Here is a 15,181-nt window from a genome sequence, read left to right on the forward strand (position 1 = left end):
TTCATTGATTTATCGAGCAAGAGTGAGAGAGACATAGAGCATAAGCAGGGGAAGCAACAGGCAGAGGGAGAAGTAGTCAGTCTTTTCTCTGAGCAGGAAGCCCCATGTGGGGCTTGATCCTGGGATTCCAAGATCATGACCTGGGCTGAAGGCAGCCACTCAACCGACTAAGCCACCCAGGTGCCCTGAGATCTTGACACTTTTAAGAGGCCATTGGGCATGAAGACTAGAAGGAGACCCCCAGATTAATATTTCCAGTTTTACTCTACACTGGGAGATGTACATGTGGACTGAACGGTTGAACAAAATTTGATCACTGCCATATTTCTCTCCCTCCCTCCTGCCTCCATCCATCCATCCATCCTTCCATCCTTTCTTCCACTAAGTTGAATTTGCTTAAGGTAAATTTTGATGTGTTATGACTGCTGCTAATTCTAGGGATGCCATGTAAAACAAGATAATCTGTGAAGCACATTCTTAGGCCAAATTTCTTAAACTAAGCGTTTCTTAGAAGAGATTGTGTACATAAGTGATGTGTTCTGTGTGTTTTTGTCATTGTGACAGGTTGCTGGGCCAGAAGATCGGTCTGAGTCCGGATAGTCCATTTCTGGATCCCTGCCTGCCCGTAGGCCTCACAGATGTGGTGGAGAGGAACAGCCAGGTGCTGCACATCCGAGGAAGGGGAGACTGGGCGTCCTGCGGGGCAATGCTGAGCCCCCTGCTGGCTCGCTCCAACACCAGCCAGGCCTCGCTGAATGGCATCTACCAGTCGCCAATTGACTTCAACAACAGTGAATTCTATGGTTTCTCTGAGTTTTTTTACTGTACAGAGGATGTGTTACGCATTGGTGGCCGCTATCACGGGCCAACATTTGCCAAGGCTGCCCAGGTAAATTACTTACAAAAAAGATGACTCGTGCCAGCTGCAGCCATTGATTGGGTGCCTAACTTTGTGCTAGATGTGCAAAGAGCTCTGCATGCCTGATCTCCCTGGATTCTTCCCTATAGGGGCCCTATGGGCCCTCATTTTATAGATGAGAAAGTAGACTCAGAAGTTAAGGAACCTGTTATGCCAGTTCTCTTCTAGTTCGTTAAGCTTAGGTTTCCATGCATGCCATGATCACCCAAATTATCATCCAAGTCCAAAATTGTTGTGGTGGCTAACAGTTTTTCCTTTAGTTTTCTAATAATCTTGTTTAATGTTTGTGGCCAAAAGTGTCTTCCCCAGATATTTTTCCCCTTACTGGGTATTCTTGGTTGTAATGTGCTTTTGGAAATGATGTCACACAGGTGGGCAAGTGCATTTTCATTTTCTTGGTAGGATTCATTAGGAGGCCAGAATGGCCTACAGGGTCACTTGGAATATTAGAAAGATGTTGGGAAAAGCAATGTCAGTGGAAGTATTACTTAAAACTAAAATGCAGGGGCGCCTGGGTGGCTCAGTTGGTTGAGCGATTGCCTTGGGCTCAGGTCATGATCCCAGACTTCCAAGATCGAGTCCCGTATCGGGCTCCCAGCTCCTTGGGGAGTCTGCTTCTCCCTCTGACCTTTTCCTCTCTCACTCATTCTCTCTCAGATACATGAATAAAATCTTTAAAAAAAAAAAAAAACTAAACTAAAATGCAGAAGAAATAAAAATTCGTTTAGAGCATATCTAGGGCATTAGCCACTTGTAAGCTTAAATCATTGGTTACCTGAATAGGCAAAAGTTTAGCCAGCTTTCTGTAGCTCCTCCTTTTTAAAAAAAAGTCTTATTTGTTTTAGAGAGAGTGAGCAGGTAAGCGGGGGAGGGGCAGAGGGATAGTATAGCTCCTTTAATTATTTTTAAGATTTTATTTATTTGAGAGAGAGAGCATGTGTGCATGCACAGTTGGGGGAATGGCAGAGGGGGAGGAAGAAGGAGAGAATCTCAAGCATACTCCACAATGAACACAGAGCCCAGTGCAGGGCTTGATCCCACGACCCCGAGATCACGACCTGAGCTGAAACCAAGAGTGTGATGTTCAACAGCTGAGCCACACAGGCACCCAATCTCCTTCTTTAATTTAGATTCATTTCTGAAGTTTCGCTCATCTTTCTGATCTGGAAAAATCTGTCCTTCCTTACATTTTTTATTCTTTCCTTTTCTGCTTTGGTACAGTTCTCTAGGGTTCTCTGGATAGAAGACTTGCAATTTAATAATATCTGTGGGGTGCCTGGGTGGTAGTCAGTTAAGCATCCAACTCTTGGTTTCAGCTCAGGTCCTGATCTCAGGGTCATGAGATCAAGCCCTCAGTTAGCCTCTGTGCTCAGCATGGAGTCATGAGATTCTCTCTCCCTCCCCCCCGCCCCTCCCACTTGTGCTTTCTCTCTCTCTGAAATAAATAAATAAGTAAATCTTTTAAAAAAATATATCTGTAGTGTGTGTGGTATTCTGTTCCCTAAAAGCAGTCCCTAAGAAATATTGAGGGGGGACGCCTGGGTGGCTCAGTTGGTTAAGCGTCTCCTTTAGCTCAGGTCATGATTCCAGGGTCCTGGAATGAAGCCCCACATTGGGTTTCCTGCTTATCAGGGGAGTCTGTTTCTCCCTCTCCCTCTGCCCCACCCCAACATGCTCTCTGTCTCCCAAATAAATAAACAGAATGGTTTTTTAAAATTTTTTTTTAAAGATTTTATTTATTTATTTGACAGAGAGATCACAAGTAGGCAGATGCAGGCAGAGAGAGAGGGAGAAGCCGAGCAGAGAGCCCGATGCCGGGCTTGATCCCAGGACCCTGAGATAATGACTGAAGCAGAGGCTTAACCCACTGAGCCACCCAGGCACCCCAAATAGAATGTTTTTTTTGTTTGTTTGTTTGTTTTTAAAAGAGAGAAATACTGAGGAAAACCTGGTTTGTATTTGTTCTTTCTTCTCTAGCCTCCAGGAATACACTCATATTCCTTTTCCTTTCCAGCATCCAGGGCTCCCTAAATGTCCATGGCCCTCATCTTTCTCTCATTTTAAAACTTCTTCAGATTCTATTCCCTTGAACACCAAAGGGCTCAAGTTATTGCTTGCCCAAGTTGCTAGTGGCTTAATATGTTCTCTTTCCCAGGTAAAAGAGATAATTTTGTTCTCTCTCTTTCACTTTGACTCAACCGTTACTTTCCCAGTTATTCCTTCCCTAGCAATCATGTCCCGAACTGCAGCCCTTCCCAGTATTACCTGTTTCCCTTTCCTGCTTTAATTTTCCTGTGAGCACTTATGTCATCTAACACTCTGTACGTATGTGTATGTGCATGTTGGATGTATGCAAGCATGTATATGTATGTATTTGGTTGCTGTATCACCACTAGAAGGTAAGCTTCGTGAGGATAGAAAGTTTTTTCTGTTTTGTTCAATGCCAAATCTCCCTGACACCTAGAATAGCACCTGGCACAAAGTAGACATTCAGGAAATGTTAGTTTACTGATCAGAGCAAAAGGAATCAAAGGAACGATTCCTTTGAGGAGAACTACAACGTGGAGTCAGGCCTGGTAAAATTTTGACCATTCTGTACCATCTACTTTAGTCTGATGTGTTAGACTGACACAGGGCAGAATGAGGCTCCCTTTGGCTTTGATGTTGCTCTTCCTGGTCCTCCCCTTCCCCTGTCTGAAGCTGAAGAGCAGGAGTTGTGTCGGGCTGACTCTGTGTTGGACCTGAGGTGAGGGGAATAGAAAGGAGACCTATAGCAGCCTGCATTTTGGCACTTGTGTTGCACAGTGTCTTTTGAATGAGGATGGCGCTTCTGTTTTCCTTTGTCATCTAGTAGCCCACGAGTAACTTTAGACATGGAGCAGCTGTGAGTGTAGGGAAGTTACAGAGTTTGGCTTTAATTTCATGTCATACCATTCCTGTGTGGCTGTTCCAGGATTACTGTGGCATGGCCTGGTCAGTACTAACCCAGAGATTCAAGAATGGCCTCTTTTCATCTCACGCAGATGAACATCGACTCAAGTAAGTAGCTTCCTTTTTTCTCTTAGATGTGGCCTGAAAGTGTAGATGGCAGATTATAATGAGGGAGAGAGCAAGTAAGAGTACAGATGAGGTTTTATGTTGAAGGAAAATTTTGTTTTTTTAGATTTGGTTTCCTGAGCAATAGGGGCCAAAACGGTAAGCCTAGTTTAGCGAAGTCATTGAAAACCAGGGTCACTAAAATGTTCTCGATGAGTGCCTTGAAATCAAAAGTAGTGGGATTTTTTAATTAAAATATGGAACATGCAGAAAGGTAGAAAGAAAAGTAATACAAACCTCATCCATTTCAACAAATGCCAATATTTTGCCAATTTGGCTCATCAGCCCTCCCATTTTTGTAAATATTTGTAAAATCTTGAACATAAAAATAGAACAGTATCATGAACTCCCTTGTGCCTGTCACCCTGCTTCTTACGAACAGTTACCAACTTCTGCCCAATCTTGTTGCATCTATTTTCCCACTTTCTACTTCGCTCTTACCACAGTTGGAATTTTTTTTTTTGAAGCAAATCCTAGATATGATATAAGTAGACTTGTAGATACTTCAGCAGGCTCCTTGAAGATAAGGACTCAAAAAGAAAAAGGGGGCACCTGAGTGGCTCAGTCAGTTAAGCATCTGACTCTTGATCATGGCTAAGGTTGTGACTTCAGGGTTGTGAGACTGAGCCCGCCGTCGGGTGCTAGGCATGGAGCCTGCTTGAGCTTCTCTCCCTTCTCCATCTGCCTCTCCGCTACCCTCTTTCGCTCTCTTAAAAAAAAAAAAGAAAGAAAAAAGAAAAAAATCACAGTCACAATATCATTACTGCATAAAGGCATTCTTCGCCTTTGTGAACTTCAAGATAAAGTAGGCTCAGGTTTGGCTCCACCTAGAGGCGAAGAAGGTGAAATGGCGAGAGAAAGGTCTTTTTTTGACATCCAGTGGAAGTACGTAGAAAGCATTAGAATTCTTTTTTTCCTTCTTCTTCAAGAAAAATATTTTTTTTTGTCACACAGATATCAGTGTTTTAAATCGGCTTGGATGTACCAAGTCCTTCATGAAGGATTCCATTTTCCCTATGACTACCCGCACCTGCGGACAGCCCAGCTGGTATATGACAGAGAGGTTCAGTGGACACTGGGAGCCATTCTGTATAAAACACGATTCTTACCACTCAGGTAAAGTGAACTGAACTGGTATCTTGAGATCAGAGGATGTTGGTTGGTGTTTCAGAATAGGTTTTGTAAGTGACCCCTCTCCCTCAAAAAAGCATCCAAACTAACTCCCTTTATTACTCTACTACACTGCGAACTATTATTACTACCCAGGCATGTTAAAACAGAAAGGAGGCTGAAAATTTAATCCATAGTCTGTTCTTTAGCTTTTCAATTTCAGGAATTCAGTTTTATTTGTTTATCCATAATAAATCAGTCTTTGGGATTGAGCTGTTACTTAACTAGTTCTAAGATAGCAAGTGATCAACTAAAATGCCATTCTTCAGTTGCTACAGAAAACACTGGACTAGAGAACTGAGTAAGGCGGTGTGTGTAGGGCAGTCTTTCCTAATGGTAGAGTCACTCTAGAGATCATGTCATTGACTTAGAAGGCTTTTTGGTGGGCCAGAATGAGAACAAAGCACATGAGAAGCCCTTCAGGGGGGCATTGTCATCAAGCTGTGATTGCCTGATGTCTTGCTCTATGTACCTTAAGATATATGGGATAATTTTTAGGTTCTCTTTCCTCTGGATTATTTCAGATAAACTAAAATGAATTTTTAATCTTTGCTGCCTGTTTCTCTAACCTCAGAAGGCAGGTGGCAGAGAGAGTTGAGACAAGTGGGGAGCTAGAGATTATGTTATCCAGATGGAGGGCTGGTGGCCCCCATGCATAGATGTCCCAGCATCTGCCAGTTCTCATCTGTCATATTTTCCAGACAGGCTTTTCAGTTTGGAGATTGACATTTAAAAAAAACACTGCAGGTCAAACAAAACAAAAATGGAACTGGTGTCTAGACTAAAGAGCGGCTTCTGTTCTTAAGCACACAGTCTGCTGCCCTTTGGCTTATAGGTCTCCTTACTTTTTTCCAGACTACAGTACTACTGACCAGGTGACCGCTTTCTCTAGACAGAGCCTAACCCCTCAGGAAGCACAGTCAATTTTGTTTTAAAGATTTAGATGCACTCTGATGTCTTGATTGAATTTAGGGGCCGCCCTGTTCTTGTTAGTACTGTATTTACAAACTGGATGCATGTGTTTAGGGAATGGTATGGGGTCACTGTTGAGACTAAGGTTATAGAGGGGCGCCTGGGTGGCTCAGTGGGTTAAGCCTCTGCCTTTGGCTCAGGTCATGATCTCAAGGTTCTGGGATCGAGCCCTGCATCAAGCTCTCTGCTCAGCAGGGAGCCCGCTTCCTCCTCTCTCTCTCTGCCTGCCTCTCTGACTTCTCTTACTGTTCATTTTTTTTGCCTTCTAGTTTTTTCCCCAGATCCTGGAGGATGTAGGCCTATGATGCTCCCTCCCCCTGTAGGCCCTGGCAAAGAAAGTGCAGGAGGAACCACACAGCAGTCCTCAGGCTGTAGACATTCTTTAGCTTTGCTTGCGCTGTGGAGCTAGTATCCTGGCATATTTACACAAATAGCATAAAGTGGGATACCACTGGCCTTTTAAGTCAGCATAGCTGTCTCTCTTTGAAATTAACATGACTTTCCACCTTCCTGTTCTTCCTAGGGATCTACGGCAAGAAGGTATCCGGCAGGCCCATGGCAGCTGGTTCCGCCTCTCCTTTGTCTACAACCACTATCTCTTCTTCGCCTGCATCCTGGTGGTGCTATTGGCCATCATCCTGTACCTTCTGCGTCTGCGCCGAATTCACCACCGACAAACTCGACCCTCCGCTCCACTGGACTTGCTGTGGATTGAGGAGGTGGTGCCCATGATTGGGGTACAGGTAGGGCCGTGAGGCCAGACAAAGACTGGGGAAGCCCAAGTACCCCAGAATGCTGCCTATTGAATTCCATCACTTTCTTGTTTTGGCCTCAGATGCTGCTTTGCCTGACCTTGGGATATTTGGCCTTGGAATTTCTACCATAATATCTACTTTAATTCTTTTTCATTATCTAGGTCCTCTTCTCTGAGAGAAGCTGTAATTTAGTCTGTGAAGAACTAAGTAATGAGAGTTTGGTGCTAACAAAGAGGACCAATCTTAGTCCAGTGGAAGCATGCTTCTACCCCTTTATCTGAGAGGTCTGGTGTGTTTCTGGCATCTAGACTTTTCTCCCCTTGCTAAAGCATGAAGTTTGGCATTGGGCAGACTGGAAGCCTGGTTGTAACCAAACAGGAGCATCTGATACAAAGCCGAAGACATTCCAGCAAGTGCAGCAGCTGCTTCTTTCTCTGTAACAGAGATATCATTTATGTGGACATCCACACTCTTTAGTAGGGATCCAAGATATTTGCATTTCAGTGGAACAGATGTGAGCTTCCAGGCAAACAAAATAACATCGTTTCTTTGCTTACTTGACAAAGAAGCCATTATGAGTGTGGTCTGAGATCCCTGACATAATATTGCTGATGTTAATTAATTAGTATGTGATTTTAAAAGGTTAGAACCCTTTCTAAGTGAGTGGTAAGTTGAAGACTTCGGCAGTATCTTATGTGATAGCTGGTATGACCAGGATAGAAAATGTTTCTGTGTCTATGCGCTTCACCAGCTGTTTGGGCATTAATTTTTCTTTTCAAGCCTTACGTGTGCTTGTAGGATGGAGAAACTGATGGGATCGGAGATCTGGGTTTGTCTGGTTTTAAGTCACTGTCTCTAGGCCTATTTTTATGAGCCACTTTATAGGAAAATTCTAAAAGAGTTCTTTTATTTCACTAAGATCAATACATAGTTCAGAGAGGGGTATATTTGGGTTGTTTTTAAAGAAGGAAAGAACAGTGTCAGAGTGGGCAAAGGCAATAAAATCCAAGCTCTTATTTATTAATGTTTTCCTGAGAAATAGAAATTTTCTCAGTTTGACTCTTCGAATGTCTGAAAAGAAGCAAATTCTAAACTTGGGAATAAATAGGTAAATCTGTTAATAAGCCACCTGGAAACTTTCAGAACCTTTGTTAAGAGATTGCTCAGTCACAGACTGCGCTTCCATTAAGGAGTAGAGAAGAGAAGCCATTTGATTACATTTTCATTCACTGTCTTTTAGGAGCTCTGTTCTGCCAGTACATTTAATTTGCACCTTCCCCTGTGGGATCTTTCTCATGCTTTACCCTTTCCTACATGTAGCCTTAAATGTCCTTCCCAAGAATATGCTCCCAGACTTGAAGTAGCTTTTTTTCTTTTTTTGTCACTTTATTTTTAGGGTTAGATGAGTACAGGAAATGATCCTGACTTTAGTGGGGAAAAAAGTAGAATTATTAAAATATAAATTCCATAGTAGGATCAGAAAGGAATTAAATGCTTCATAAAACAGAGAAAAAGAAATCAAGATCTTCCTAGAGATAAAATAAGTATCCTTACTCTTAGTTGGCAGGAGAAAAGATGATGAGTCTTAAATTGTTTTCAAATTAAATCAAAATGGATCTAGCAAAGAATCTTATAGCTCTCTCTGGAAATATTTTTACTTTTCATGAGGGCTTCATGTCACAGCAATTTCCTTTCATCTTTAAGACTTCTAAATTGCCTTGATTTTCTTTTAACTCCTTACCTTCGTGTCACTGAGCCCTCGCCTTATGAGTACTGCCTATAAATAATGTCAGAATATGTTTTTTGCTAGCCAGTGCCTCCTCCGGTACTCTTACTTTTTCATCATCATCAAGTGAGATCTGGTCACGATCTGGCCAAAAGCTGTCTAATCGGCTAATAGTGATCACATTTGTGTGCTCAAAATGAAGATGAAGCAGGGAGGAGTCCAGTTTGAAAGCTCTTATTAATGAAGTTATTCTTCCTTCTGGTTATAATAATGATAGCTGCCATTTTTAAGCTTTTACTGTGTACCATACACTCTTATGAATTTTTTGTTATTTAATCATTATGACAGCCTTTCAGATGGATATTACTTTTTGTGTTTTTTTATAATTTTATAAAGAAAACTCAGGATATCCTATGCTTATCATTTTTTTCATGTAAATGTATTTCTTATTTTTAATTTATTTTAATTGGCTTCTGAGTTATTGTGTTTAGTGTATTATGTCTTGTTTATTATTTTAATACTATAGGATCTAGGCTTGGCTTTGTTACTGTATGATTTTTCAGAGTTCTTTGTATCAGGAGGACAAATTCTTATCATACTCCTTAGAAAAACTGAATATTTGCTATTAGTATTGGTTCCTGTGCTGCTTTCATTACTCCCAGTTAACAATTTTAAATGAAATCTCATTAAGCTAGAAACAGAGGCCACTTATTCTTTGAAGGCCAATTACTTATATATATTGCTTTCTCATAATTGTCTTATAAATGGAATCAATTTTGCCTTTTAGCTCTTAGTTTTTAAAGATTTTTTAAAGATCTGTGTTTGTATTTCTGTGTTTTCAGTGGTTTCCCTATAATTATAGTTTCATTGAATTCACATGCCAGCAGTTCCTTTGAATCTTAACCAGCCAGTCTTCTTGATAACAGCAAAATGAATGTGAACTGTTTTTGTACTTCTATCATTAACGAGACAGGTCACAAATGTCAAAATCAGAGTCAGATAAGAGGTGATGCTTTTATTAGTCTTACTATGGCACAACCCATCACTTTTTCTGAATTCTTGTCACTAGAACATAATGAAAATATGTATAATACCCACGTATATGGCATTATGTTGACTTAAGTTGCAGTTAACTCTAGGTCAAATTATACTGTCTTTGTCTCTGTACCTTAGCTCCTTGGATTGATTTTCCTTGGTGCAGGGGATTTAGTCACTTTCCAATAGCCTTGTCATAATCTTTCATGTTATCTAAAGCATTCCACCTCCCCTTCCCTCAGCCTGACAGCTTTCTTTAACTTCAAAGGCCTTGGGCAGTGATTATTAATAATGTGGTTGATTGAGTCTGTCATGCACTTGCTAAACTAATCTTTTCAGGGATTAACATTTAGTATCACATCCATATTTGTTGTTGTTGAGGTGTAGGTGACATATAACATCGTATTGGCTTCAGGTGTACAACACAATGACTTGATATTTATATACACTACAAAATGATCACCACAATGAGTCTAGTTTTCCCCATCACCATATAAAATTAAAGTAACATGCAACTCGGTGTTATTGACTGTAGTCACCATGTTGAACATTACAACCCATGACGTGACTTATTTTATGACCCCTTCTTCTGTCTTGCCCACCCTCCCTGCTCCCCTGCACTCTGGCAACCATCAATCTGTTCTCTGATCTGAGTTTTATTTCTTCTTTTGTGTTTTAGATTCTACATATAAGTGAAATCATACATTTGTCTTTCTCTGACTTATTTCACTTAGCGTAATACCACAGGGTCCATCCATGTCACAGATGACAAGATTCCATTCTTTTTCAAGACTGAAGTCATATTCTTTTGTGCGTGTGTCAGGGTGGAGGGGAGTTGTGTACATCTTGTGTATCTGCTCATCCATCAATGGGCACTTTGGTTGTTTCCTTTTCTTGGCTGTTGTGAATAATGCTGCAGTGAACATAGGGGTGCATATGCCTTTTTGAATTAGTGCTTTCATTTTCTTCAGATAAATACCTGGAAGTAGACTTGCTGGACCATATGGTAGTTACGTTTTTAGTTTTTTGAGGGACCGCCATATTGCCTTCCATTATGGCTGCACCAATTTATATTCACAATAGTACCCAATAGCTCCCTTTTCTCTACATCCTCACCAATACTTGTTATTTCTTATCTTTTTGGTAATAGCCATCCTGACAGATGTGAGATTATATATCTCATGGTTTTGAGATACATTTCTCTGGTAGTTACTGATGCTGAGAGCATGTTTTCATGTGCCTGTTGGCCATCTGTATGTCTTTAGAAAAGTATCTCTTTAGGTTCTCTGCCCATTTTTAAATTAGATTTTAAATTATATTGAGTTATATAGTATATAGTTCTTTTTATAATTTGGATATTTAATCCTTTACCAGATTAGTGATTTGTGAATATCTTCTCCCATTCAGTAGGTTGCCGTTTTATTTTGCTGATGGTTTCCTTTGCTGTACAGAAGCTTTTTAGTTTGATACAGTTTCATTTATTTTGGTTTTTATTGCCATTGCCATTGGAGTCAGATCTAAAAAAAATATAGCCAAGAGTGATGTCAGGAAGCTTATTGCCTATGTTTTCTTCTAGGAGTTTCATGGCTTATATTATATTCAAGTTTATATTCAAGTTTTTAATCCATTTTGAGTTAATTTTTGTGTATGGTGTAAGATAGTGGTCCAGTTTCATTCTTTTCCATGTGGTTCTTCAGTTTTCCCAGCACCATTTTTTGAAGAGACTATCTTTTCCCCCACTGTGTATTCTTGCCTCCTTTGTTGTAAATTCATGGATCATAAATGCAAGGGTTTATTTCTGGGCTTTCTATTCTGTTCCATTGATCTATGTTGTCTGTTTTTATGCCAATTACATACTGTTTTAGTTACTATAGCTTTGTAATATAGTTTGAAATCAGGGAGCATGATGCTTTCACATCCATATTTACATTTTTGAAATAAAATAACTTCTATTTCTTTTTTTTTTTTTCTTTTCTTAATGTTAGTCACCATATGGCACTTAGTTAGCTTTTGATGTAGTTTTCCATGATTCACTGTTTACGTATAACATTCAGTGCTCCATGCAATACCTGCCCCCCTTCATACCCATCACCGGGCTAACCCATCCCCCCCATCCCTCAGTTTGTTTCCCGGAGTCCATAGTCTCTCATGGTTCATCTTCCCCTCTGATTCCCCCCCTTCATTTTTCCTTTCCTTCTAATGACCTCCATGCTATTCCTTATGTTCCACATAGAAGTGAAACCATATAATTGTCTTTCTCTGCTTGACTTATTTCATTTTGCATAATCCCCTTCAGTTCTATAACTTCTGTTTCTCACTGGAATCATCTAAATAGTTGCTCTCCCACCCCCATTCCTATGCTTTTGTTTTGCTTCTTGTCAGCAGTGAAAGACAAGTGGGTGGTATGACCTAGGGGAAAGAAGACTGGCGTCAGGAACAGCAGACTTGGTTTCTTGTCCTGGCTTTGTCGTTGACTAGCTCTGGTATTCCAGGCAAGTCACTTACCCTCTCTGGTTCATTTCTCATCTGTAAAACAAGGTGGCTAGACAAGATGCTCTGAGGCTGGTTCCAGAGGGACTAAGGGACTAACCATTGGCCTAAGGAGCTTAAAGGTGAGGGAAAATGGAGGAAAGTGATAGAGTTTTAGGAAGTGGATTTTGGTCTTTGTTTTGAAAGGCCAGGTTGCCCAAGGGAGCAAGTGGTCATCTCCTACTTTATCCATTGTCCCTGACATTAAGGTTGATGGGAATGGAGTTTCCAACAGCAATCACTATATGTAAATTTCAGAAGATGAGATTTCTACAACTGGGATTTTAGAGGTCCATCTTCTGTTAACCCCCTTGGTTTTATGGATGATGAAATTGAGGCCGAGAGCATTGCTAATATGTGCAAAGTCACTGTGCGTGGCCTCCTGGATTCTGTTTTCTCTGTTCTCTGTACTACGGATACATACCTTTGACAGCTGCAATTAAATTCTCATTGAGAGAATCTTCCTGTAAGATTATGTATTTCAACAGAATCTATTCTTTATAATAGAGCTGACTGCAAGTAGCCAGGCCTAATCTTTACAATTGCTTCTGATCTTCCATTTGTGATTGCTTTGCTCACATTCAGAAATAAAATATGAAAGAAATACTTCATTAAAGGGGCAACTGGGTGGCTCAGTGGGTTAAACCTCTACCTTCGGTTCAGGTCATGATCCTGGGGTCCTGGGATTGAGCCCCTCATCGGGCTCTTGCTCAGCAGAGAGCCTGCTCCCCCCACTCCCCGCCTGCCTCTCTGCCTACTTGTGATCTCTGTCTGTCAAATAAATAAATAAAATATTAAAAAAAAAAGAAGTACTTCGTTAGAAATAGCACTAAGTTGTGACTACATTTATTCTACCTTCTATATTTCTTTTAATACTTTTACATTTTAGATGTTTCTTTTAAACAATTTGCTTAATTTTGTACAATTTTCTTAACCACAGCAACTAAGCAATTCATCTGATGGTTAGAATTGATATTATTTAAGGTGTAAATGCCAATCAGATCTACCTCATTAATGAACTTGGCTGTAATTCTTGGGCAGTTCTCAGATTCCCTTACAGAAATAAAATGCTATTGCTTTCTGTGGTCTTTAAACTTCTTTTCATACTAATTCAGAACTAGTATCTAATTTCCCTGTATGCTGTGGTATGTGATGTCCCTTCATTTGGGATCAAGAATTAAGGTAGATTGGCCACAGATCCTTCAGATTCTCCCAGATGAGCGGCTTAGGTCGTGTGTAGTTTCAGAGTCTGGCCACTAGGGCCACATGCGAGGATTTGGTTGGTGTTAACAAAAAATACTTACTAAAAAACCAGGACTCTTTTATTATATACTAACAGATTTCCCGTGTATTATTACATAAGTGCTTCCCATTTACTCTAATTCATTATTTCCAGTTTGTCAGTGCCATTATTAGAGGGACAGAGGAGGTCAACATCTGTTGACCATTTTGTTTATCTGAAAGTCTGAGCACTAAGAAGAGCCTTTTATTTGTAAAATCGAGTCATTACTCAGACTATAAGGACTTTTTACTTTAAAAGTGTATTTAGTCATGGCCTGCCATTTTTATAAAAACCAAAGTCAAAAAATGTTCTGAGTCACAGGATGTTTATAACCATGCCTGCCTGCTCCTGAGCCTCTCCTTTTTAAGTAGTGCCTGGGCTCACAGCCCCCCTGGCGTCTACCACTCTGTTTCTCCAGTATTAAGGTAGCCCTGCTGCTTTCCCGAGGAGCCCCTCCTGCAGAGGACGTTCCCGAGTTTGGCCTGTTAAAACTGGTAGTGGTGCAGGCTCTGTACCTTATTAGCTTCATAACTTTCTCTGCAGGCAAGGATCCTAGATGAACACTCTGATTTTTGGTATTGCTGTCATTATGTTGTGTTTGAAATTCTCATTCCGCGGTTCTCCTTTTGTGACGTGTATGTGTGACGTGTGAAGCCCTGACGTGTATGCCTTGTCTCCTCCATTGCTTCTGCCTGCAACAATGAACTCCGCAGTGTTGCGAGGCATTTATTATGACCCACAGCCAGAGAGTCCCTTCTTGCTTCAAAGAAACCAAAGGCTGCCTGTACTGCATCACTTTGAGGGGTTGCTAAGACTGTATGTTTTTCTAATGCTTCACATTAAGTAATTTTGCTCAATAGTTCTTAAAATTCTGTTAAATACTGTTAAACCAGTGTCGTACAAAAGTGCAATGCGTATTAGAGAGAGATGCATTGTCCCTCACTCTGGGACATGGGTATATGTGTTACATAAGCCAATATGGAACCCACCATTCATTCCAGAACTGGAAGGAATGCTACAGATTGGCTGGTTATCCTGACGTCCTGAGCATCACTCCAGGCAATAGCTAATCAATACCTCTTCTACAGTGGACAACATTTGGTCAGTGTAAGTTAAAGACAAAAAATTCTGGACTGATTTAAAAAAGCCTGGTGTTTTAATTTCCTTTGATGTTTCAAAAACTGACAGAATTATTGACCGACTTAAAAATATTAAGGGAAATTCATTTAATCTTCTAGATATATGATGACTTATTTTGAAGGAAGTATCTGGGACCTCAGTCTGTAATTGTTCATTTTCCATTCACTCATGCAGTATTTGGTCTATGTCTGAAGCTAGGAATAATGCAAACATAATAATTCAGATAATCTTCATCCACTAAGAGCTCATAGATAGGCACACTACAGTTATATAGCTAAATGCAATCAAAATCTGTTTTTCCAAACTTACCTATCTGTAATAAAAGAAAAATGAAGTAAAACATTTGGAACTTGAACTTACTCTTTGCCACTTTGTTGGAGGGAACCATAGAAGCCCTAGCATATGGCTTTTGGGGTTGGGTCAGACTGCTCTCTGCTGACTCAGTTATTAACTAAGGACAACCCCAGTCTGCGAAATCATGTGATAATGAATAGGAACCTGCCCCAGTCACCAGTTTCCTTTCTTTAAAGAATTCTATCTAGAAGAGGTGGTGATAA

The 15,181-nt window shown here is 40.5% G+C and overlaps 1 protein-coding gene across 2 annotated transcripts in view; it reads left to right on the forward strand.

The window, feature by feature from the left end:
* ENTPD7 (ectonucleoside triphosphate diphosphohydrolase 7) overlaps positions 1–14,983 on the forward strand; it is a 46,000-nt gene extending 31,017 nt beyond the window's left edge. Inside the window, exons 10-14 of one of the 2 annotated variants that reach the window (XM_059398326.1) lie at positions 565–889; positions 2,934–3,074; positions 3,873–3,958; positions 4,970–5,131; positions 6,681–14,983. In XM_059398326.1, the coding sequence (XP_059254309.1) occupies positions 565–889; positions 2,934–3,074; positions 3,873–3,958; positions 4,970–5,131; positions 6,681–6,912 (946 nt within the window). In that variant the 3' untranslated portion in view covers positions 6,913–14,983. The remainder of the gene's footprint in view (positions 1–564; positions 890–2,933; positions 3,075–3,872; positions 3,959–4,969; positions 5,132–6,680) is intronic. The other variant, XM_059398327.1, reaches the window with a different exon arrangement.
* The last annotated feature ends 198 nt before the right edge of the window (positions 14,984–15,181 follow it).

The sequence above is a fragment of the Mustela nigripes genome, chromosome 4, assembly GCF_022355385.1.
Source record: "Mustela nigripes isolate SB6536 chromosome 4, MUSNIG.SB6536, whole genome shotgun sequence".
NCBI classification, from domain to species: Eukaryota; Metazoa; Chordata; class Mammalia; order Carnivora; family Mustelidae; genus Mustela; species Mustela nigripes.